Source organism: Anser brachyrhynchus (assembly GCF_964034855.1).
Source record: "Anser brachyrhynchus genome assembly, chromosome: 3".
In the NCBI taxonomy this organism is placed as follows: domain Eukaryota; kingdom Metazoa; phylum Chordata; class Aves; order Anseriformes; family Anatidae; genus Anser; species Anser brachyrhynchus.
In genome coordinates, this window is record NC_137696.1 from 98,417,233 (window position 1) to 98,443,411 (window position 26,179).

General features: G+C 36.0%; 1 protein-coding gene across 5 annotated transcripts in view; it reads right to left on the minus strand.

The window, feature by feature from the left end:
- The window catches only part of PHF3 (PHD finger protein 3), a 50,087-nt gene that overhangs the window by 17,309 nt on the left and 6,599 nt on the right, over positions 1–26,179 (minus strand). Inside the window, exons 1-6 of one of the 5 annotated variants that reach the window (XM_080584096.1) lie at positions 15,759–15,914; positions 15,446–15,536; positions 15,026–15,187; positions 12,099–13,902; positions 1,742–2,069; positions 351–528 (exon numbers count right to left, since the gene is read on the minus strand). In XM_080584096.1, coding sequence (XP_080440222.1) covers positions 351–528; positions 1,742–2,069; positions 12,099–13,902; positions 15,026–15,167 — 2,452 coding nt within the window. In that variant the 5' untranslated portion in view covers positions 15,168–15,187; positions 15,446–15,536; positions 15,759–15,914. Of the gene's footprint in view, positions 1–350; positions 529–1,741; positions 2,070–2,190; positions 5,896–12,098; positions 13,903–15,025; positions 15,188–15,445; positions 15,537–15,758; positions 15,915–24,424; positions 24,694–26,179 lie in introns of those variants that run through there. The other 4 variants (XM_080584099.1, XM_080584097.1, XM_080584098.1 and 1 more) reach the window with 4 other exon arrangements.

Here is a 26,179-nt window from a genome sequence, read left to right on the forward strand (position 1 = left end):
CTACTTATATACCAGTATCAACACTTTTATGCCCATTAAGTGCTTCTACTATTTTATGGAAGAGTGCTACAAAGTTTTCTACAACATGAAATTAAGCTTAATACAGATGCACTTTTTCTTCCACTCTTGATAATGTGATCACCCTCTACTATTCAAACAGGAAACATTTACCTGCTAAAAAAAGTTTAAAAAGAAATGAGAAATGAAGATCATAAACATCATGGGAACAAACAGCTCTCCAGCTCACCATCACTTGCACTATGAAATACTTGAAAATTGATACTACGAAGTCATCATTCTTCACTGTACATGTCATTTACAGCATGGAGTACTTTTCCAAACTTCCTTACCTGACTTGGTGGACTTTTCAACCATGCTAAGGGACTCTTTACTAATTTTTTCACTTTTCTCATCTGAAGATCGCCGAGGAATTACAGCAGTTTGTGTTGCTTTTCGAGTAGGAACATGTTGGCCTTTTTTAGTATCTGAGTCTCTGGATTCTGACAAGTTCTTCCCATCACCAGATTCCTGAAATAGACATTTATATACACTAGCATGCTACTGAATGCTATAACGAACCACTATATAATTACCATGCATTTTCCCAAGTTTTTAAGTATACAGTATAATAAACTCCTCAGATGTATATGCACCATTACGTAACGTCTTCTAAGAAGTTACTGAACAATATCTCAAATTGCTACCAAATATGATTAACAATCTCGTTGAAAAACTGGTCCAAGACACATCACAGGTATTTCGCAGTTAAGCTCCCTGTTGAAAAACACTATGTTTTCAGCTGTTTTAAAAAATCAGGGACACCAATGAACTTCTCTTAACCTGTTTTAGGCATGTATCCACAGGAAGTCACATATGATTAGACAAAAAATTGATCAAAATTAAACAGAAGAGTTTATGAATCAGAATTACAATAATACTATACAGAAAGAAGACAAAAAGGATCAGTGATAACTGAAGTTATGGTGAATATAATACCATATGTCAAAAGACTAAGAAAGTTTAACAAAAGCAAGTCATCACACTGCTCTTGCCAGTTACCCTTTGGTTAGTAAAGAGAAAGTAGAAAGGTCCTAATTAAAGTGTTACATGTTTTCTTCTAAAATGCTGTTGTCATATAGAAATTTAAGATTTATGCTTTATGTAATATAGCAAATTGACAGATGCCATCTAAATGTGATTAGAATTTTAAAGGCAAAATTTGCTAATTTCTTCAAAATATCACTTATGTAAAATACAGTATTCCAATCTTCCATTGAACCTCATATACCCTGTTTATGAAGTGACCATTATCAGTGGCTGGAGAGACTGAAAAAAAAAATATTTAACAGAATATTCAAAAACTTCTGGCTATCCTTTACTCCTAGACCTGTGAAAGTCTATAGTGTAGTAAATATTTATTCTATTACATTTTTCATGTGTTCCTTCCCTGTTGAGAAGGGTTACGAGCTGTTTCTAATCATGTATTTTGCTTATTTTTAAACAGGCAAATATATAGGTGAATCTACAACGTATGACATGACTGCTGCTCAATGTAAGACAGAATGTACCAACAGTATCTCAAAATAGCCAAACCTGTCTGAAAATAACGTTAACTCTGATAATAATAGAGAAATTTTATATTAAATTCAAAAATGTTTGAAACACAGCATTTTGGGTGACAGGGATTTAAAAGGAAACCTCCTGTATCTCCAGTAACTAAAAGGAATTAAATGAAACTTACCCTTCTGAAAATTTTGACTTTGTGCTTCCCTGCATCTTCTGTCTGCTTTGTTTTTTCAGTTGTTACATTTAGATTACAAGTAGGTGCTTGCTTTGACATCCCTGGTTTTTCACATTCAATTGCTTTTTCTTCTCTGTGACTTTCAAGTTTCACTTGAGTATCCAGTAGACTTTGATCAAAACACTCTGCCTTTTTGTCTTCTTCAGCACAGCATTTCACACACACATATTCTTTATCTTCTTCACCCATCTGCTGTGCTTGAGATAGACTCAGTCCAACACAATCACCGTGAAACCAGTCATCACACCTACCACAGCCTACCATAAACCTGAAAACAAAGTAAAATACAGGTTAGTGTCTAACTAATAATAATAAAAAATAGAAAGCAACAATTTAAGAGAATATACCATATTTGGTTTTATTTGTACACATCAGCAATTTATTCTTACCTGAAACATGATTTTCTTTGTAGCTTTACATCCATCTCCAGCCTTACGACATGGTATGATCTTCCTGAGAAATAGTTTTTGTTTTTTTTTGTTTGTTTGTTTTTGCCTTTTTGCAACAGTCCAAGAGAGTATCATAACCTCATAAGGTGTTTGTAATCTGCCCCCAAGCCCTACCAACAGAATCTTTCAGTGTATTATTAAAATATATCCAGAAGGTTTTTTTAAAAAATCTCAAAACTAGTAAACTTATGTTTGAGAAAACTTGAAAATTTTCTTGCAGGAGCATACTATACTCATATTCCTTCAAATACGACTATCATCCTCATAGAAGAAACGTATCAACTGATACAACGTTCCACAGCAGTAAATAGATGTTTAATTATTTTGACAAAATTAGCACAGAAAGAAAAGGCTATTAATAAGTTAGTTAAGTTAGTTGATATTTTACACCATATTCCTTAGACTATCATTAGTAAATTATATGCAGAAATTTGCCTTTTATTCTCTTTATTGGTGAACTTGGAGACAGGAATTAGGCTTCTGGCTACATCTGGCCAGCTGGCAGTGATTAGGTTGTTTGCTTGAAATAAGGTACATGCCACTGCTGTGTAGCTCAGCTACTTTATTCAGAGCTAGTATTTATTTAAAGAATGTTTCAAATAAAAAAAAAATAGTATCATTTAAATCACACTTTTCATCTCACAGTCACTTCAACTGTTTCATTGTTTTTAAATTAAAAGTAAGTTTATCTACAGGTTGCATTTTCTAAGCATTAAGATCACTTAGTCCAAAATAAAAGCCTAGTTCTGGCAATTTTGTTAAAACTATTTGAAAATGTTATTAGGTATCACTAGTGCCTAACTGCTCTGAAAGGTACAATTTCTCAGTAGAATTACTTTGGAGTAAAGTGAAATTTCAAAGTTAAATAGATTAAACACCTCCACACATCTGTTACAGGAAATTTAATTGGCAGTATTTACTTTTCAAATAATTTCTTATAAAATTGAACATAGTGTGATTACTGAAGATTTGCTTGCAAATGATGTAGAAAGAGCTCTTGCATTATCCATTTGCATTCTTTTCTGTGTATCTTTTTTTTTTAAATGTACCTTAATGTTCAGCAGAAGGAAACCCAAGACGACTTGCAAGTGCATTATGAAAAATGTGACTTTGTTAATACTGGAAAATTATGTACAGAACTATTTGGTTTTAATTCCATAGAAGAAATCTGATCTAAAGTTTGTAGGACTATTCTAAAGAAGATTCCTAACCTGTATATATTGCTATAAAGATCAGGACCTGCTACCTGCTGACTTACCTACTTTGTAATACTGTATGGTTTGGCAAAGTGTGCTTAGATGAATTCATTCAGCAGAGCTGTAGATGAACTCTCCAGGTGGTTTGGTACTGGTACCATATTCAAGAAACTACAGGTATCTCAAGAGATGAAAAAAATCTTCCTAGTCTAACAGCAGAATTTTGAAACACAAGAGCAGGAAAGAAGAAAATAGCAGCTTTATGTTCTGTTGTTGCTTACCCAAAATAAATCTACCCAAAACAAATTGGGATTAAATCCTGAAGTAAATAGAATCTTTTGAGGCAAAATGAGTCTGCTAAGCTTTAAAGCTCCAGCTGTTTGAGAAAAAGGTCACTTCCAGCTTTAGTAGCCTACACTCCTGTTCATTAGATTTAAAGAAACCAGATTTTATAATCTAGTTTGTGAAGAAAGCTGTTTTCTGATTTTTCTGATTTTTATTTTTTTTCTGAACTGCAAGTACATTTTTGGTGTTATTCATGAGAAACAAAAAATATCTGGCTATCTATTCAGTAGTTTCAATTATGAAGGTGTAGGTTCCTTCAACTTTTGTCAGGATCTCCATCTTTTCACATCAATGTCCCAACAAAGCTAAAAGATACATGAATAGTAACATTACGGTTAAGTGCTTCTGACAGTCTTGCCACAGGAACACCATAATACTCTTAAGTACAATAGGAAAACAAAAGAGAAGTGATGTAAATTTAATACAAAGGTGATTGTTCCTTGCTGAGAACCTAAAGCCAAGCATGACGGTAGGAAATATAGCATGAATGCCCATTTCACAATTGCAAAGATCTCCAAGAGGATGCTTAACGTCCTGCATCACTGCCAGAAAGTATTACGAAAACTCTGTGGATACCAAAAACTGGTTACAAAAATTCCAAACAAAGTTTTCTACAGAGTTGATGTAAGACCAAAGCAGTCAAGTACTTCTTGCTTAAAGGGTATTTTGGTGTGCTAATGAATGAATGCCTTTTGGTTAAAAATTGAAGGAAACCAAGAATCCACCATCTCAAAGCCACAAATGGTACTTCTGTTTTTAATAAAAAAATTCATTTTTTCAGTTTGTAAATTCAGGTACTGCAAGCTAATTTGTTAAATGAGCAGGGCAGATTACAACCCTTAGCAACTAAAATTTTGATTAACATTTAGAAAGTTGTCTAAATTTACAAAAAAAGCAGAGATGAACTCCAGAGACTAAAACAGACAAAGTGCTGTACAACTCCAACTTTAAATTGACAGCACATGCCATTTTCCGCTTTGCTCACAAACAGTAAGTTGGCAAAAGGGATGGTGTGTGTGATATGAGTAGAGCACCAGATCCAGATAGGCATTCAGTCTTACATCTTTATTTTCTGGACTATCAATAAGAGAATTGAGACACACACTCACCCCTCCTCCCCCATAACAAAGACTTTACCTAGTGTGGACAATGTAAAATCTGTATTAGAAAGGTCTGTCCCATATGTTTATAGTCTTAACTATGTAAGTTTCAGGTTCCAAGTGATTTTTTTTTCTTAGTAGTTTAACCTTGTTGAACAGGGATAATTTAAGGCAATGAAGCAGAACAGCAGAGGCAGTCTTCCAAGAATAAACTGATTACTAGCAGCCAACTTCACAGATACTTACAAGTATGTTTTTTTTTTCTTTCTATATTCCTTGCAAATAATAAAAAGGTAAAGAAAGAAGTGTAACATTCTGCTCAGAAACAGGTAATTCTTCACTAAGAATATACACCAAGACAGACAGATGTCATTCAAGCCATCTTAAGCAAACTACTGAAGATGGAACGTCCATTTGGCTTCATTCCCATCTTTACAACAAGGTTTCAATTGCTCTGTATGTAAACATGCACAATAAAACTTGGGATTCAGAAACCAAAGCTATGAAGAGAATCTGGAAGTGTCCACAAAGCCTGTACTATAAACAGAATTTAAGTGTTTACAGTCATTTTGCTTAAACATTGTTACACAAAATGGTAATAAAAATACCAGTGCTGCCTGCCTAAAACTTTCACTGCTTTCACATGACTCATGACATGAAAGACTGACTTCCAAGCTGGGAGAGAACATACTGATTTTGATACAAGTAATGTAAATAATCCTTTATACCATAAGGCCACTTTTACATCTTTTTCTGTTTCACTCATCTGCACACAAAAATGCATTTATGATCTGTAACAGTAATTGTATTTTGAGAACAGAAAAGTGACAGCGCAACGCTCAGATAAAAAAGGGGCATCAAGGGAAACTGAAGCCTGGCTTGAAGGATCAAAGATGTCCTCTTGCACAGCTGTCAGTTGTGACTGAAGAGGTTCTGATATCTTGGACTATTTAAAACACCAAAGTTTCTGAATGTAGATTGCTTCAAGTTTGATGTGCAGGAGTTTTACCCATGTTGTAAGGCTGGATTGGAAGATGTAAAGCTGAAAGAGAAAGAAAAATGTGTTTTAAAATATTATATCATGCCAAATTCAATAAAAGATTAGCACTCCTTTTACTTGTCTTTAATAAAAATAGTTGTTTGAGAAATATCTAAGAAGAGCTGACAGGTAACAGCAGACACTATTACTGTTCACTGGGACTTTTACACAGAGTATGTTATTGTTTCATTCTGTTTCCAGAATTCTTGGCAGTCCCCACATAAAAGCCTAAAAAGATGTACCTTAAAGGCCATAAAGGAATGGATCACACAATAAAGAGACAATTAAAGCAAACCTTTCACCATCTCTCAGAGATTGACAGACTGTCTTTAGTATTATTTTTGGTAAATTAAATTCATCCGTGAGATGAAAACACTCAGGCTGGAACCATTTATTTTCAAAATACATAGGCCATGTTTTTAAATTAACTTGCATACTTTCAGTTTATAGAGCAGTAAATTTTCAGAGAAATTGATTATTGTGAAATAAGATTTTAAAATATGGGCAGAAGCCCTCTTATTCATAAAATAATTGTATGCTGTAAAGCTACAGTTACAAGTAAAACAAAAGACAAAAAAATCGGGAGCTGTCAGAATAGTTCTGTGTGGGCCACTAATCAGCATTTTAAGATTTATTAATAACCTAGAGTGCACTGACACAGAAAATCATTTACTTCAAAAATAACTGTTTCTTTTTAGCTCTTTGCATTTGGCAAGGCATAAGACAAAAACCTGCAACAAGACTCAAATCTTAACAAAAAAGCCTTGATACTTAAACTATTTAAAAAAGACACTCTAACCCTCAACTCAACTAAGAGGATAAACTATTCATACACTTTTTAAAAGTTCAAACAAATATTTCTGCATCTGGCAAATATGGGGCATGCTTTAGTCACTTAAGTACTATTCCACATTCCCCATTAACAGTACCGTTAACCAATCTTCTATAAAATCTGTTGTAAATTTGTATTAACATTATAACTGTGTCCCAGCTGCATTGATGCTACAGTCCAGCCAACCTTAAGGAGAGACACTACATGGAGGCAACTGTTTTTCCTTCAGCTAATAAAGACATTCCTAACAGAAGGAATGAGTGACAGGCTTAACCTTTACCAACCCACTTTATTCCTCTGAGACTGTGGAAGATATTCACTGCAGCTTTAGTAGAGCCTATGTTCCACACCACTGAAGTAGCATGGGCTCAATCCAAAACTCAGTGAAACAAGTGGTTACCAAGAAAATGTGCAGTACCTTGTTATCAGAGTACGTGCACACAAGCAGTTTTTCTTGTTCACCTTTAGTACAAGTTTAATATAGTTGTCTAATGATTTTTCAGCTTTTGGTTTTCAAGAAACAAGAACAAGCTATCTTCAAGAAACAATACAATCATCTATTTTTATGTGGAGTTTGTAGCACAGGAAAAAGACACTGAAAACTCTTACTTCTTCAGTATCAAGTTTCAGTACCCAATCTTTTATACAATACAAGCTTCTTCCTTAAAGGCATATGTTCCTTTGTTTTTCATGTTACAAGAGCCTCTCCAAAAAGGAAGCAAACAAGGATACAGGTAACCCTGTGCTCCCTGATCTGAATGTAAATGAATGAAACAGGCCCAACAACAGGAAAACCAAAATCTCTGAACTTCTCCAAACCTTGAAAAAATGGGTAAAATACATCTCATAATATTAACCACAAACCTATAAAAAAAATCATTACAGGCAGCTCCATTAACAAGTGGTTCTATATACATGTTGCTGGATCAGTTCTGTAAACTGCATATATAAAAATATTTTATAAAATTATGTATTTCAGACAACTTGTACTAACCATTTTCCTGATTACCTAACACTACTGATATTAACACTAATTCTACCAATATTGCAGCACAGCAATATAATGCATATAAGAACCAAGTTATAAAACGGTATGACTATAAATATGAACACTGGAGTTCTGCCATTCTTTACTTATATATTACAACACTGTGTTGCTTACACTGTCATTCAACTTTGCTACAGCTCATGTATAAGAGCTTTTAATGTTGCAAGGCTTTTCAAAGTGGGAGAAAGCAGTAGGAGGGAGAAAACCTGAAAGCATCATCCATGACTACAAATTGATGACATCTCACATAACCTACAGTTTAATATACTCATACTATACAATGAACATGTGTCAGAACTAAAGCATCATAATTATTCTAATTACTGTTTCTTATGAAGCATGTTGTCACAACAATGATTCATGCACTGTTTATGCATCCACCCTTAAAAAGCATGTGCGCTTAACTTAAGGGTGGTTATGAGTTCAGATCCTTAATCTCCTTCCTCATCCATTCTTTTTTGTATTAGTTTACTAAAGTACAGGCATTATTAAAAAAAATCCTAATAAATTCTACTATAGGTAAAATTTTCAGATTTTTTTTAAACTTCATACACAAGTCTAAGTAATTATTACATTACAGTTGTACAAAAACTTTTTGGTGATTGTATGTATGCAAGATCAGGAATACTGTATCTTCGCTATACCAACTTCTGCACTTCTCTATTGCCTTTTACAGCATTACTAACGTTTCTTCCACCTTAAAACAGAATTGAAATGTGGGGAAGACGACAACTATGTAAAAACTCCAGTTTTACTAAGCTTTTCTGCGAGCTCTGAGAAGGCCTGTTAGTCTAATCACACAAACTGCATGGGCAAATACCAAGCAAAACCAGAACAAAAATAATAAAAACAAGAGCACACAAAAAGAGCCCCTAAATCCCCACAGTCTATTAAAACAATTAATAGAATTGTAGAAATCAAAAGACGAATTCACCAGAAAGCAATTAAAAGTACAAGCCTCCTTTTGCTTTCTACAATGCTTTCTAGAAGATTTGATTAATAGAAGATCTAGAAGTTCTGATTAATAATGCATAGTACACATGGAACTTCTTCCATTAAAAAAAGACAGAGTGAAGACAAAAGAGAGAATCTGCAAAACCTCAGTTAGGTTTTGTCTCTGTGTAAGAAAGGAACGAATACAGCCCACCAGCCTGTACAGAACAAACACCTACAAAGAAAAATGGAGAAATTTACATTAGGGGCCTTTACATCAGAAGGATGCATATGACACATACAAGAATAAATCTTGAATTAGCAAGTTTCTCACTATCTGCAGAGCATCTTCATCTAGCTCTACCCAAGAAATGAAATATTTTTCTTTGACTATTTTTAAATATCTTCAGTCTGTCTTCAGGAAAACTATTACGTTTGTGATAAAGCTTACTACTTTTAATATTACTAGAACTCATTGAGAAGTTGAGGTAATAACTTCAGTCTGTAACATTTTTATGTGATACACATATATACACACACACTTTTCATCTACAGATGAATCAAAATTTATGTGTTATGTATGTTACTAGCTGATGAGAAAACATCTGACAGCAGTATTGGAACACAATGGCAAAGTTGAAAGAAATACTGAACGGGTAACACCAACTGGAACTTTGCTCTAAGCAGAGAAAATGTTCCAGATGTGATGAAAATTACTACCTACAAAAAGATACATGATAGTTATCCGACTTGCTGAGAAACACCTGTTTTAGTTTTCACCTGAAAGAACAATTACTTTTTTAGTTATCTTGTAAAGGTAAATCTCTGAATGGAAATCAGCAGAATACATCAAGCAAACAGACTGTAACAATTCGCCCTTAAGCCAAAGGCTGACCACCCACTCTATGGGTGATGGTGATTACAATACAGCTATGTTGGTGCCAGTTTACAACCATCAAGGCAAGTGGAAAGCAGAGCACGAATAATCACTGTTCAAAACTCAGGTACCCAACAGAAAATGATCAAATTATTAACATTAAGAAGCAGGCATGCCTCTTATAAGAGAGGGCATATTGTAACTTGAAAATTTTTTCATCATGCAAGTTACATGTTCGCAAGAAAGGACTTCTTTCCCAACCAAAATCAGCAGTGCAAGGTAGGTGTTCTTTGACTTTGCATGTGATCAACAAATTACAGCTTGTATCCCTAAAGACACAAATTGATATGATTTTTTGAAGAGCTGATTCTGAAATAAACCAATACTCAACAGTACCATCCATCTTGCACTGTTCTTCTAGCAGGCACACGAAGATCACCCTGGGGCTGTTAGAGGCCTATGTAAGCATTCCCTTTGGGGATTCTATACACAAACATGGCTGACGAAATGATCTCCACACATTTTCTCCAACCTGAATCAATTCCCCAAGCTTAGTATTACATTAGCAGCAAATTAGTGGGTTTGTATTTATTGCAGAGAATATAAAAAGGTTCAAATAACTACTATTTTGCACCCTGAATTGCAATGTTTCATTATCATATGCACATCGTTTCCCAACTCAGGGCTGCAACTTCAGTTCATCTTCATTTTCTACAAATAATTTGTACCACAGTGTTTACCAATATCTCCAAAGTATAGGTGACTGAGTGGAATATAAATACAAATGCTGTTTCAGATCTCAGCTCTGCTCTTTGCCATTTGTTGAACTTATGCCATTTTAAAATATTTGACTCTCACACTCTTCCTTCTGCTTTTTCCTGTACCGTGAACAGATAAATAAAGGAAACAGGCTCGTTATTACAGAAGGGAAACAAATTCCTTGAAAAGCAATCCACAAAGTGAAGGGGGAGGAAAACCAAAAAAACAACAATTAATGCTACAGTAGATTTTCATCAGTTTGATATATTTCCAAGTGATGAAAATATGAAATTTGTCATTTTAAGCTTTTTGTACTGTATTGAAAATGTTTGCTTGTTCTTGCTTCAATAATTAAACAAGTACGCTAAGACACTTCAAATAAGTTTTGCTCTCTTGTGTCTTAGCGACATGAAGTTAAGGTTAAGAATTTTTATTTGTAACACGCAACTACAAAATGAAAGAAATTTGAATAAATAAAAAATAATTTTTTAAGTGTCAATAAAAAGTAATGGACCATCAGTCTTAAGTCTCTATTATTAACCATGAGGCTCACTAAACATGAGCTTCCTCACTCCACTAGCATGTCTTTATTCCATATACAAAAATTCTTCATTTACATTACAGATATCCTCCTACATTTGGAGGATCCAATCTTCTCATGCTGAAACTGCTGGTTGTGTCTGCCAACAGTTTTGTGGCACAGATTTTGATAGAAAGAAAATCTGAACAAGTGTTATTACAAAGGTAGGGATACCAGTTATCACCACCTTTGGCAACTCAAGGGCTCTCTCAAGTCTGACTTCAAGTAGTCATCCATGTGTTATAATGTTCTTCTAGGAGCACTAAGACCTAGCAATGCCGAATTGGTTTGCTGAACTTATTCCTGTACAGTAGCATATCTGCTGTAACTCGTTTTCTGTATTTCACTTTGATAAATGGACTAAAATATATCGACTGAAAATTACTTTAAAAGAAGAGCTTAGCAGGTAAATGCACAACATCTTGGATTGATAGCTCATTAGTGGAATATAATAACCTTTTCCAGTTCACTTACAGTGACAGAGGGACATCAGCTTCATAGGCAACCTCAGTATTAGGTTTAAAGACAATTTCAGATATGCTTACGTGGAAGTTACATAATCCCCCGCCATTGCTTTTTCCCTTCCTTCCCCCCCCCCCCAACTTCAACTACTTTGTTACTCCTGTTACATGAAAGCCTGGCAGCAATGATGACATCAGGAAAAAACAAATCTTAACCTCCAGGTACTAGAATCAAAATTCTAAATGATAAAAACAGATGCAAACAACTATTCAATTCTTTTGATTGATGGCAATCCTTTAACTTAAGAGATCTCTGGAAGGAAGGAAATAGCAATCTGGAACACAGATATCTTAGTCTGGTTTCTTTTCTGAGAAAAAGAATGAGTTTAAAATAGATAACATTACAACACAGTTGCAAATTCCTTGAGAATACACTCGTAATAAAACATTCTTAGTAAAAGTTTATGGCCAAACTCATTTCTAATGATCTATTTAAAAGACAAAACAACATGTATGAGTGCAAATAAAACCAATTTGCAGTATAACACACAGGATTCCATTACAAGGCTTTTCCTTGTATGCTTGGGTACCAGCAGTAAGAAACATTTGGTAAGAAGAAAAAAAAGTATCTTCTGAGACCAATAATAAAGAACTCTGCAGACACAAAGCCACACACACCTGTTGCCATGTGGCTTTTTGCAAAAGCCACACTGCTTGCTGGGCACCCAAACATGTTTACTTTCACTAGCAGAGGTATGTTCCAAGCCTTCCCGTTTAACAGTTGAAATGTTATCTGGAATAAACAGTGGAGGTTCATCAAGTGAAAGACTTCTGCTACTTCTTCTCTGGCGAGGCTGAAGATTCTTATCAATTCTTTTTGATTTTTTTTCTTTATCATCCTCCTTCAGATGTTCTACCATAGAGGCATCTTTTGCCTCTGACTCCTCCTTTGTGGAGCTATTTGTTTTTAGCACAGTTGTAAGTTGTTTCTGGGCTTGCTTCTGACCAAGATTTGAAATATGGCCTGATACTGGGTGCACAGAGTGGTGAGTATCTTTAGAACAGCTTTGTTGTGTAGCAGATTTGTCAATTGCTCTCTGAACTGATGACTTCTGTCCTTGCCCAGAAGTCTGGACTCGGGGTATTTTCTTCAGCACTGTATTGATCTGCTTTTTTACTGTGGTCCCTGAAAGACAACTCTTGGTTTTCAAACCAAGATCAGATTGTTTCTTCCTAATTTTAACAGGGTTGTTTGGATGCTGATGACTCTCTTGCTCATCTGCATTCCGCTTCAGACTTGCTGGAGATGGACTGTGAAGACCTGAAACAGCAATACCAGCTCGAGTTCTTGAATTCCTTGTATCCTGTTGCACTGTACCTGATTTCTGTCGAGTACCTGCAGTCAGATTTTGCTTATTCTGTACTGCAGATTTACTATGCCGAGGCCTAATGTTCTTTTCACATTTTGAAGGAACGCTAATTTGTTTATCATCATCCTGAACTTTTGAGGTCTCAGGGCCTTCTACTTTAGTACTGCTGATCTGCTGCTGTACATCTTGGCTTGCATGGTCAAGAACAGTGCTTTCTAAAATGCTATTTCCTGGGTGAGCAGAAGTAAGCTCCTCACTTTTCAAGTCTTTATTATCAAACTCTGTACTGTCCAGTAATTCCTCTGATGAACTTACAGTTTTCTCCACTCCTTTGCCATCATCTACAGGCTCTGTTACACTTTCTTTTACTGACAATGTATTTTCATCAGGAAATTCCACACTATGGGAATCTAATCTACATTCAACCCCCTCTTCTAAAGAGCCAGACAAATTTGGAAAGGTCTCATAAATTTCACTTGGATTCACACAAACACTAGATGGATCATTAGTTTCTCCAGTTATCCCACTTTGATCATGTTCTTCTGTTATCTTCTCCAATTCCTCTGCTTTATTTTCAGTCTTTTCTTCTGCAGAAGTTTCAGAGCCCATTGAATCGATCACATCGTTTGCTTCATTTTTAGCAATTTCAGTATCTGCAGATGCTGAACAAACTGAATCAACATGCCCAGATTCAGTCTTTGTTGCAACCTCTGTTATTTCCTTTGTTTCTCCAGGAGGAGTACAAGCTCCTGGTAACTCAGAACAACTTAACTCTTGGGATATTTCTTCAACTTTTGCCTGCTCAGGGGTTTCGGACTTTACTTCATTCACCTCTTCAGGACCAGGAAGAAGCTTTGTATTACTTTGGGAAGCAGTTACTGCTGCTGCTCCTTCTGTCTGTCCTGATCGTCTTGTACTACGCCTAACTTCTTTAGGATGTTCTGCTTTCACAGGTGTGGCAACATCTGCCTCTTTAGCTGGACTTCTCTCTTGTTGTTTCTGTCCTGTTTTGGGGGCAGATCCACTTTTTACAGACGATTTCTTGGTACTGACAGGAGGTGCAACATTTGAACGCTTGGCCAGTGTGCTCTGTCGCAAACTCCGTACCGGTTCTATGAAGGTAAAGAGAAAGTGTCTTAGCTATACTGTGTACTCCTATTTGCAAACACAAGACTAATCTAGAATAGAAGTGATTGAGCCTAATTTACCTTACTGGACACAAAAAGAATTTTGTTAATTAAACTTAATGAAAATTAAAAAAACACAGTTTGAATGGAAAAAATTTGTTACTTTTATGACTACTAAAGCTCTGAACAGCATATGAAAAGAACAGAAGTACCTCTGGTGATAAAAAGACAAAACCCACTCTACTTTTCTAGCACTCAACCTTTTCTACTCTTTCTACTTTAAGTAAAAATTGCATAAAGTTATATTGTGATAAATATAAATGTGAATTTTACAAAGTTTTTAGAGAACACAGTATATGAATCTGAAATCCAGTCACATTCTCACTTAATGACATCTTTTACAATAATCAATAAGCAATAATCTAAGTAATAATCAAATTTAAGTGCATTTTAAAAGTGTATTCATCAGCTTTGTAACAGAGTCTCTTCCTTAAATTCTGATTTCCCTATTAATTTTATCTTAACTCAGCCTACTCATTGGGGACAAAGTAGAGCTGTCAATAACTCCACGTGTTCAACAAGTTTTAAAAAGCCCTTATTATAAACAATTAGCTATCACACAATTTAAATATGTGAAATAACTATTAAGCATATTAAGATATCCGTATGAAAGACTTTAGAAGTGCAATTACTGTAACTTTAAAACAAAAAGATTACACACAAATCAGAACAAACAATTAAATTTTTAATTGGAAATAAAGAGCCATGCTAACCTAATTTTCCAATACTGCTTGAAAACACAACGTGGCTTTGTTAAAGAACCACAGTGCTAATCTGATTTAGGTAAAGGGAACAAAATTTCAAAAACATGTTTGAGAACCACAGGCCATAAGGAAGAACATTTGTTATAGAGGAATTCAGATTGAATAGCACTCCACTGATGCCAAACTCTAGCTCCAGTTTATAAAAAAACGTAAAAAGGAAGCGCCTGTATTCCACACAACCAAATACTAAAAAATACTTGGCATTTATGATTATTAGGAAGGGATTATAAAAGTTTAGTTGATCTTGAATGTGCAAAAACATACATCCCATATTGAGTGATCACCTTGTGCCATTAAACGTGGTGACTTTCTTGGTGATGCGACTGATGTTTCTTCTAAACGACTCCTCAAATTCCTGTTCGGTAAAGTTAACTCATCTTCATCGATGGTGTCATTTCCACTCTCTTTAACTCCCTCTTCATCCATAATATCATCAAGACCAATAACTGGAAAAACAAACAAACAAGAAAGATCCTAAAACTTAAAATGAACAAAAAGTGTTGCAACTGTAAGGGTGAGTAAGGGTGGGGAAGAAACAGGGAAAAATAAATAAATTGGCCATCTAAAAAAAAACAAAAGGAAAAAAAAAATGAAGAAAGGCAGGACAGAAAAGTCCCACGTGAGGCAGTTTCAGTGTAGAAGAAGCTATCACCCAAAGCTTAAAATTTCTGTAGATAGTCCTTACAGCTTTTTGGTGGACTCACTTTTTTATTGGTTTTGGTTTTTTGTTTTTATTTTGGCACAAGAAGGTCCACGGTCTTAGAGGATCAGCTGTCCCTCACTGCCCCTTCCCACCTAAGAAAAAGTGAAGAAAGGTAAACAGTAGAAAGAGCTGATCCAGAAGAGCAATGAGTATAAAAATCAGTTTTCTCATAAGACACAATTTTAAAACTGGAAGTCCCACCCACCTCACATATCTCCATCTGCAACCCGTTTTTGGAAGGGCATGGAGTGCAGCATGCACTAGTCTCCCAGCCAGAGTCAGAGAACATTGTCGAATTCCTATCCTCCACTAACCTGAGAAGGATCCCAGAGGTTGCTCCTGAAAATAGGTTTCCTAAGAGGCAGTCAGGCCACTGTACCAGCCATTCTCCTCACTTTCTCTAAGTTTGGTTCTGCAATGGTAGCCTCTCCTATCCCAAGATCCTATGTGTGATTAATGAATCCTGGTCCCTGTAGGATGCGAAATTTGTGAGATCAGGCCAAACACCCAAGTGATTTTATAAAACATGTAGAAGGGTCTGACAAATACAACACAGACTCCAAACAACCAAGTAAGCCTATTCTTCACTATCCCAGCACCAACTCTAGCATTTTTAAGGCAAACTAACTTACACAACAGAAATAAGATCTCTAAAAATTTCTAACAATTATTTTCTTAAATTTGCTTTAATATATTCATCTTAGAAATCAAAACAAGGTAATAAAAATTAAAAATTGTTAGAATCTTCAGCTTGCCTCTGAAAACCTGTCAATTTCTGCTTCAACTCCGATGTTTTCACAACTTAAATAGAAATTCTCTTGTGAAGCCACTGTAATAATGAGCATAGAGTAACAAAAAACAGGAGTTGTAAGACACTGCTAAAGCCAAGCAGTGATGAATAATCAAGTCTATCTAGACTGTCATTCAACCCACAGTCACATGACAGAGATTTTACAAAAAGCACCCGTTAAAGGTCAACTATTAGAAAGATTTTAAACAGCCTCAAAGTAAGGCTGAGCTTGGCACCAGGTGAACTTCATTCTGGTCCTCTGTACTTAGACAGCTGTCAGGAGCTGAAAGCTAGGAGTTTCTTCAGCTAACAACTTACTGTCACTCATTTTATTTTAACCATATTATTTAGTTACTGCATTGTATGCCCCAGTTAGAGGAAATGTATATTTCTGGCAATTACTGGCAGCTTTCTCTTTCCAATCCACAGAGCTATCTTTATGGGTGTATTTGTACATAGATATCACACACCAGCTGCACAGGACTGATAAATCTAGTGTCAGTCCACTCATCCAAATGTTTCTTCATCACTTATTTGCTACAAGCTACATAATGGGGAAAATATGACACTAATTGCCCTGCCAGAATTTATTTTCCCCTAAATATGCAATGCTGGCCTTTGTCCAACACAGGACATTGAACAAGATGGATCCTAATCCTAACTCAGGCCACCCTTCCTGTGTTCTGAAAGGTTACGTGATTACGCCCTCCTGACAGCTCCGCACTTTGGTGTGAGCTGACTTATTGCAACAGCAATCCTACAGAACATGCAGCTGGTGTTAGGGAACAGCCTGTGACAAAGGAGACCCTTATGACTCTTTGGTGTAGAACTACACTAACTACTGAAGATAACACGAAGAATAAAAACTACTCAGACAACTTCTGAAACAGTTCTGGAGTTGATTTCACAGATCATTAAAGCCTCGGGCTTTACATGTTCTTGCACAAGTTAATTCATTTACACACCCTTCATTAACACAAGGGACACATTCAGTCTACTATTGACAGACAGTTTGAAATATCAGAATTAAAGTATTTTCATACTTACAAGACTCTGTGCTGTAGCTTTAATTTTATGGATGAATTTGAAGCACAGAATCTTGTTTATTTCAAACGACCTGAGCTACAACTCAGCTATTACAGCCACATGAGGCGGGATGAGGAGAAGTCAACACAGAACCCTGCTGGGAAAGGAAAAAGTGACAAGGAATAGTAATAGATACAGAGAAGGAGACTGGAAAATTGAATTATGAAAGGGAAATGGACGTAGAGATAGGAATTTGGAATGACAAAACCACCAAAAGCAGAAACAGACAGAAATAAAACAACAGAAAGAGATAAGGATGATGTTAGCAATAAATATTTATAGAAATTACGACAGAGGCATAAGTGATAAATAATCATATAGGAGGAAGGGGAAAAAAACATCAAAACTGCATACAACTGAAAAAGCAGCAAAGAAGGAAAATACATAGAGAGAGACTGTGACCTATATCTTCATGCGTATACAAATACACACGCTTGAAGAAGCACCACTGGCTATCACCTTCATATATTGAGTCTGTTATCTGCAAAGTATTTAAATTTCCAGACTACTGTCTCACTTTTCATACATGTCAAGCAATAACAGAAGAACACATTAAAAATATTTGCAATTTTAAAGCAGAATTTTCCATGTGTTAAAACTGTGACAAATTTTTATTTCTTCATTGATATATAATTGAGGAAAACAAGCCTTACTTGTTGGAGGAAGGGGAGGGAAGGAGAAGAAAATACCTAAAATATTATCAAAATCTTTTAAATGTATGTATGTTATTAACATATGTCTTCCCTTGATTATCTTTAGCCAAAGTTATACAAAGATATTCAGATTTTTGACACACTGCTCAAGGTAAATTTCAAGTGTAGAACTAAAGCTCTCCTGTAGATATCAGCTCTGGTTTTCTTTTGCTTAGCTATCCAGATGGAATAACATTCCACTATTTCTGCTCTGTACTGTTGTGCTAAAGATCCAACCTCCTTCCATTCACAGAACTGATCCAAAGAAACAACTAAGTCTTCAGAAGAACATACAGTGGGGAAAACTGGTAGTTTGTTACCTACAGACAAAAAGCATGCAAAATAAACATTTTCCATGTTGTCAGTATGACAGCAATATAACAAATTTAAATTTTATACAGAAAGGTTACTACCTTGGTCACAAGACACTGTGCAACTGTTCACAGGGACAGCTTGGAGGAAGGAAGGCAGAAAGAGGTAAGAATACTGAGAAACCATAAAGCATTTGGGGTTGCAATCGAGAAGTTACATTCAAAATCACTTCATAAGCAGGTAGAAAAAAATAGATGTACATTTGATTTTAGTGAAATGAGCATCAAGTGCCTAAAACAGAAAACAGCTACAAAAAAAAATGTTTTTATAGTCAGAAAAATCATTTTGGCTCCAAAGATTCAGTAGATGATCACAGTTGTAGCAGAGGTAATGCTGCTTTCAACAGTACTCATGAACACATAGGGTAAAACTGGGAAGAACAGACTGCACTCAGGGGAAACCCTTTTCAAGAAGCAATCTAGAAGCACAGGAAAAAAAACGCAATTTAAAAGATGTCCCCAACAGTCTTTGTACACTCTCTTATAGGGCCAGTCCTCCTCATCATTTATTAAAAATATCTGATTGGATAAATATAAACTGGTAAAAGTTTAATTTTGCTATGAAATCCAGAAACATCTCTAGATGATACGCAATTCAAATGCCATACCATCTACTACACATATAATAAAATCAAACTGCTCCAGTAAATAACAACCTGAAAAGCTACAGAATTTACGATAGCTGAGAAATGCCCAGTTAGTATGATTCCTGCTTACTTAGTTTGATTTTGGCATATATATATATATGCATGTGTGCATATATATATATATATATACACACACACACAGACACAAATATACTGAATAAAACAAGGGAAGAGGAAAATCCCAAATCTGGGGCTGTTGACCAGGAGTCAGACAACTCTCCGCAGCTTGGTGGCAAATCACCACATGATTTGTGGTGAAGGAAACCATATGATCTCAGCTATCAAGTGTTCCAGCCTGACCTGCCATGCTCACAAACTTATAAAATTAGTGCATAAATTTCCAGCATGCCTTACAGCAAGAAATAACAGAACAAAACAGAACACCCCCCCATCATTAAGGTACCAAGTCTGAAAAAAAGTGTTGCTCTAAAGAGTTAAGTCATATTCATAACTTCACATTTTCCATTTCTGATTAAAGAAAAAGTATCAGAAGGAAAAGCAAAACAAACAAACAACAAAAAATATGCACACATACCACCCAAACATCAAAGATAGCCGGCAGCTATTCCACATAATTTACCTGTGTTGATTACACAGCTCTTTGGAGAACAAACATCTTACCAAACTGACGAACGGAAACACAGAGACACCTCAAACATGATATAGGACACCTCTGAGTATTTCAAAAACTTGTGTTTCATTTAATTTTTGAAAGCCTCGTTTTGTCAAATTCTGTCTTTTATCTGGCAAACACAGTAGTTGCACCAACTTCCACTAGGTCTCACTGCCAATACCTACCTCAGGACAGTAAATGGCTTCCATTACTGTTAAGCTCCTGAGATCTGCAAATAGGTTGCGCCTTGCATCATTGAAATAACAGAAGACTTCCTTGCTGCTCATGTAGTGCAGCTATCTGCACCACCTAATCCCACAAACCAGCAACCCAACCACATCTTCACAGTTTAGCAGTCACTTCTCACAAACACATCCTAAAAGGATTTCAGCATAACAGCTGTTAATTTGACCCATACCCTCTCCAGCTTGGGAAAAAGTCATGAAAAGTTACTTCCATCTCTCCTCAAAGACATTAACAGATCTGGAAAGGATTTTGTCTTCTCTAAACATCTAACTGTTCAGTCAAAGCTGATCGAGACAACCCCATTCTATTACTCAGTGGCAATTACAGAGCAAGCTCAGAGCAGACAGATCAATAAGGTCATCTAACAAAAAAACAGATCCAGCATAAAGCTGGATTCAGGCCAAGACACGAACATGAGACTGCTTTACTGGCACTGATACAGTTCCTTGTATCAACACACAGGCAACAGACATCTATTTTTATGCTCCTCGCTATTTGTCATATACCGGTACTGCCGACTATGATGCTACTATTTTCCCCATGACAATTACATGTAATCCAATTTACAAAGCAGTTTGTGCATTTTCTGTGGAAATGCCTCTAACCAGCAGTGATGGAAATCAAACTTCAACTCACAAAAGTCTATGCGGTTCTGTCATATAGACAAGTACCTAAACTGTTTAAGGGATGTAAACCAATTGCTACCAGTATCCATCACATCCAGTCAGATCATCGCCTTTGAAAGAGCTCAGCAGTAACAAAAAGCTTAGTTCATGGTGAATGGTGTGCAATATAAACCCTAATGCTGAGCAAGACAGATGCAATACTGATGAGTAATGACTTTGGGTTAGGCCAGTGAACAACGCTCATCAAGAACTTATGTCAACCCAACAGTAAGAGAAAGGGCAGAACACAGGCCCACAGGTGAAACCAAGTTAAGAGCCAGAAGAAAGCAGGGGTTCTTACGACTGATGTAGCTGAGAGCCAAAAAGCTCTAACCTCCAAAGTAGAGCACAGAAAAGGCTGTTAGTTCTGAGAAATTTGATATACTGCTATGCAGGCCTTACTCCAGTCCTTCTCAAAGCTCCTGCCACAGAAATGTACCCATTTGCACATAAAAATCTCATGTTTAAAGACTCAGAATCAAAAAATCATCTAGGTTGGAAAAGCCTTCAAGATCAGCTAGTCCAACCATCATTCTGACCTACAAGGCCCATCACTAAACCATGTCCCTTACTGCCATGTCCACACATCTCTTGATACCTCCCAGGATGGGGACTCCACCACTTCCCTGAGCAGAACGTTCCAATGCTTGGCTACCCTTTGCACGAAGAAATTATTCCTAATGTCCAATCCAAACCTCCCCTGGCACAACTTGAGACCATTTCCTTGTATTCAATTTAAATCCTATCACTTGCCACCTGAGAAAAGAGAGACCAACACTGCAACCTCCTTCCAGATAGTTGTGGAGAGCGATGAGGTCTCCCCTGAGCCTCCTCTTCTCCAGACTAGACAACCCCAATTCCCTCAGCCACTCCTCTTAACTCCTCGTTTCTAGTCTCTTCCCCAGCTTCATTGTTCGTTTTCCACACCCACTCAAGCAACTCAATATCCCCCTTGTAGTTAAGTGGTGCAAGGTCTTCTGGTTGAAGTCAGCATCTTGCTTTGTGGACAGGTTTACAAATACTCTTGAACTCTTTGCTCAAAAGAAGCTTCCACTTAAGTATTAGTGAGCCATGCACTCTGCTCCTTCAATTTACCTGTCAGATCTAATTCCACTTTAGCCGAATCACCTCAGTCCAACTATTTATACTTTTCTCTCTTCAGCTTACCCACAGAAGAAGAACATAGCATGAAATTTTCACAGCAAAAGAACACAAAGAAATTTTCACCACTTTAACAACTGGACAAAACTGGACATTTCAGCTATTCATGGACCAGCAACCATGCTAAACCTGTCCTTTGCTGGCCCTCTGAGCTGATTTTCAAGAGGATTTTGCTCCATTCTTAAACTGTTCCATGGTCTTGATAAGGGTTTTGCAAGATACTGTTTGTAGGTCTAAAATAAATAGCAAAAAAAAAAATTCTGCCTCTGAAAAAAAAAAAAAAAGGTTTATCTTCGGGAGTCCAAACAACTGCAGTTCCCTGCAGACTTGACAGTAAGAAACTCAGCCATCTAACATTTCAGCTTTAAAAATAAATAAATCAAACAAACAAACAAACAAAAAAGAAAAATAGAACGCCACCACAGACTTCCTCCCCCTTCCCCCTCAAAAAAAACAGTATTTCCTAGGTCGTGCCCAGGTTAACAGCTTCTTTTGTAAGGTTTTACTACACATTTGTTGTTACCAATTTATCCTAAGAAAAAGATAAAAGGGCTAACAACTAACCATTCAGTAACCATACTGCTTAATGCACCACAGATTAAATTCATGTTAATATCCTACAAAAAGGAGGAAAAAAACACCAAAAAATGAATAATAATATAGCAAACTACACTCTGTATGAAACACCAAAGATGTTACAGATCTAAAGACATAAGCAAGGCAAGTTTTGTGGGGAGAACTGTGGCGTTTTCTTTCCTTCTCTTCTCCAGACAAAATGATAGTGGAGCAGAGAGGAGCTTTCATGCACACATTTTGGAAATATCAGCCTTTCTATTGTCAGTTCTTACAAAGGGCATTACCATCTTCCGTGACTGCATTCTTACCAGCAGACTCTTTAAGTTGCTTTAGATCACCAACTCTCACACAAATCAAATAAATCATGAGGAACAAGGACAAAGAAACATTGCTTCAGACTGATAACTGTTATTCTCAACTGAAAAAAAAATCAGAAAAATATTGGGGCCCTACCATCTCAGAATAAAGACAAGACCTTAACAAGACCTATAAAGAACAAGCAACTGCAAGAACATGGCACATCCTTTTGGATCACTACGACATTAATTGCAAATTGCATGTTTTTATTTACATACTGAAACATGGTTTTAGTCTTGCTTTCAGATTTAAAATAAATAAATAAAATTCAAAAACTCAGCGGAAGTTATATCAGTTTTGATTCTCTGAGCCTATATGCAGCCTGAAGTAATAGCCACAATTAACGAGCTTGCTCATTTATTTTAATGGACAGAAAGTTTAAAAATTAATTTAAAAAAGTTAAATGTGATTATTTAAATATCAATACTATTAACTATTCCACGGATCACTTTTAAGAGAAATATCCAGCTAGTTCGCCAAAAAGCCCCCAAATGTCTCCCCGTAACTTCTAAAATATCCAGCTGTACCCTATGAGTTAATTCAAAAATTTTAAATGCAGTATAGGTTTACAGAAGGATACACAGCTGTGACTCTGTGAAACAAGAATTCACATCACTGTTTTACTGGATGGAAATAAACAGAGAGGAGGATTGGTTTAGCTGTGTACACTGCAGTCGTATGCACATTAAGACTGATACAATTTTGTTTGGTAGGTTAAAGACAAAGTTTAAGCATATGGACTACTGCAAGAATAAACAAGTACAATAAAGATGGCCTCAAACCATATTGTATTAAGCAGCAAAAAGATCAAATATCTTGGTTTCTGAAGCTCACTTTGTCATTGCCCTAATCAGTAGCATCTTTGATTTACAATTTTCCATGCCAAAATACCACTTGATTTAACAAAGGTAAGAATTTAGTCTGTTAGTAGAAACAAACATAATATACTATGAAATTGTCAAGATTTTCAGAAACAGTTCATAAAAGTTACCAGAAAAAAAATGAAATGCTGATATAAGTTATTTGCACTAATCTATAACACGTTTCAGTAATGAACCCTTTTTTTTAAAACTTCCTGTCAAAACCAAACAAAATAACCCTACTAAGCAAGGGGTATATTTTTATCTGTTACAGTAAATTCAGAGTAATTATTCCAACTATTCACAATATACATAACTTAGGAACTGGATTATGGTTTTGTTCCCCACCCACCCCCATCTTCCAAAACTGCTCCACAACTCCTAACATGATTTTTATTTAAAAACTTCGTTCTAAATCAGTTCCAACTCAGGTGTTTCCAAACAATAAAAAAGAATTGTTTGAAGCCAAACAGAGCAAAACACCCAGTATCAACGCTAGAACTCCTCGCACTAACAGAGTAACCCTGAGGTCAGAGCAGTAACATAAAAGCTGTATACCTCAAACACTCCTCTTGGTAATCCTGCACCATTAAATTTTTGAAGACAACTAACAATTTCACTAACCAGGCATGGTTCTTATGCTAAAGAAATCAAACTTTAATTGGGAATAATTTACACATATTCAAGTCAAAGCCTAGATTAATTTTGACCCAGATTAGGAGCTTTCCCCTGTTGTTACGTGACCAAGTTAAAAAGAACTGCATGTTTTACATGCCAAGCATGTAAGCAGCACAACAAAAGGGGCAGGAAAAAAGAGACAGAAATCCCAAATTATTATTTCTACATTATGAAAAAGGTTTGGCACTAGAGTATCAATGTATTTTAAATTGTAATCTTAAAAAATTATAAGATTTACCTGTTGAACAAGGCATCTGGAAATTGGGATCATTGCTATCCAAAACAGGCAAACAGAACTGGGCACTTGCAGATCCTAGCATAGGATCCTTATCGCTGAGCATGTTCTTCAGCGAATCCTCTAAGACATTTTGACTTGTACTAAAATCCTCACAGACTTCATTCTCCAGGTTGGATCCTAGAAATAGGGCATCATCTAAGTGTTCAGTAGGAATTAAATGGTTAAATGTATCAACTATATCCATGAAGACTCCTGTGTGTCTTTCAACCCTATAGAAAGACAAGAAAAATACCATAAGAAAATAAGCTACAAATAGGAAAAAAAAGAAAAAGAAAAAGGAAAAAAAAAAAGATACAAGAAAAAAAGAAAAAAGCACCTAAGAAACCAGCAAATTGTTTTGGTTGTTTTGTTTAATAAAGAATGCTTAAGGTATTTTAGACTTGTAAAAAAAATAAAAAATAAATCTGCTTATGGCTTAGTATGACCCATTGCATATCTAAAATCATTTCTCTTTCTAACTGACTGCCTTTACAAGAACTTGCATGCTAAGTTACTAACATAAGCTCCTCCATCAACATCAGTGTCGCCACTTCTGCAGAGCATGTACAACAAGGTTTAAGTGAAACATTTCCTTTCTAAAATTTGTTTGAACCTTAACCAGCCCAGGTGCAGGGGGTGGTGCGGAAATCAGCAAGCACAGAGCAGTGGCACTGCAAGGGCGCATCTTTCTTCACCTTTACGTATGAAACCGCGGTCAGCAGAGCAGAGGAAGCTCAGGAGCCTGCATACTGGGCCCCAAACTGAGAAGGATTATATTTCTGTCCATGCAATTCATGGCAAGTAACTATTTTTAAGCAGTAGAGTCTTACCCCTACTTTTCACCTATGATTATATCCAATAAAATTATAAAGTTTTATGTGGAAGTTTGACCCCAACTGTATATGCGAATTCTGTCAGATGGCTTCAAAAGAGACAGAATCCTTCTATAAGTTTAAGTTTTGAAGAAGCTTAAGACTTAAGGAACTGCAGCCAAAGGCAGCACCTACATTTCTCAAGAAATTCACCATTTCCTACATCACTTTGTTGCGATGGAGTAGAAGCACAACTGTTTCAGCAGAGATTCAACTGATAAGAAAGCACAACTACACAACAGATGAAAAAAGTCAACAAAATGCTTCTTCGGGGGTTTAGCATGACCATATATTTCAAGTGCAAAGAGATAATTATAATAAATATGGTAACTAAGATGCAAGGAAAATGAAGAAGCGTCTGGCATTATTTGGAGAGCCTAGGAGACCAGTTTTGGCACACACAAAGCTGTTCAGGCTTCTTGAAATGGGAAAAGGACACAAATTCTCTCCAGCTCCTTCCTCTATCAGCCACCTCCCACACACTAGACAGGATTTTATTTTTTGAATGAATGCACTAATTAAAGGAAAAGGAGAAAAGGGGGTTTTACAGCTTGTAGTGCTTGAATTAGTTTCTAGATTCCCATTCCAGCAACCTGCTGCTAGATGAGCCCGGTATCTACTTACGCTTACTACAGCAGTAAGTATGCTTTCTTAATACTTATTAACTGGATATTTCTGCTTTAATGATCAACAGGGGAAATCCTAGCCATACACATACTCAAACGCTTTGCCCCAATTTCAACCCTGTTCTCACAATTTAGTTTTGTGATTTCGCAAGTTTACATGAAGTACATGCAAGCATGAAATTTTTTTTTTGTTGTTAAAAACATGGCAGTCTTTCTTC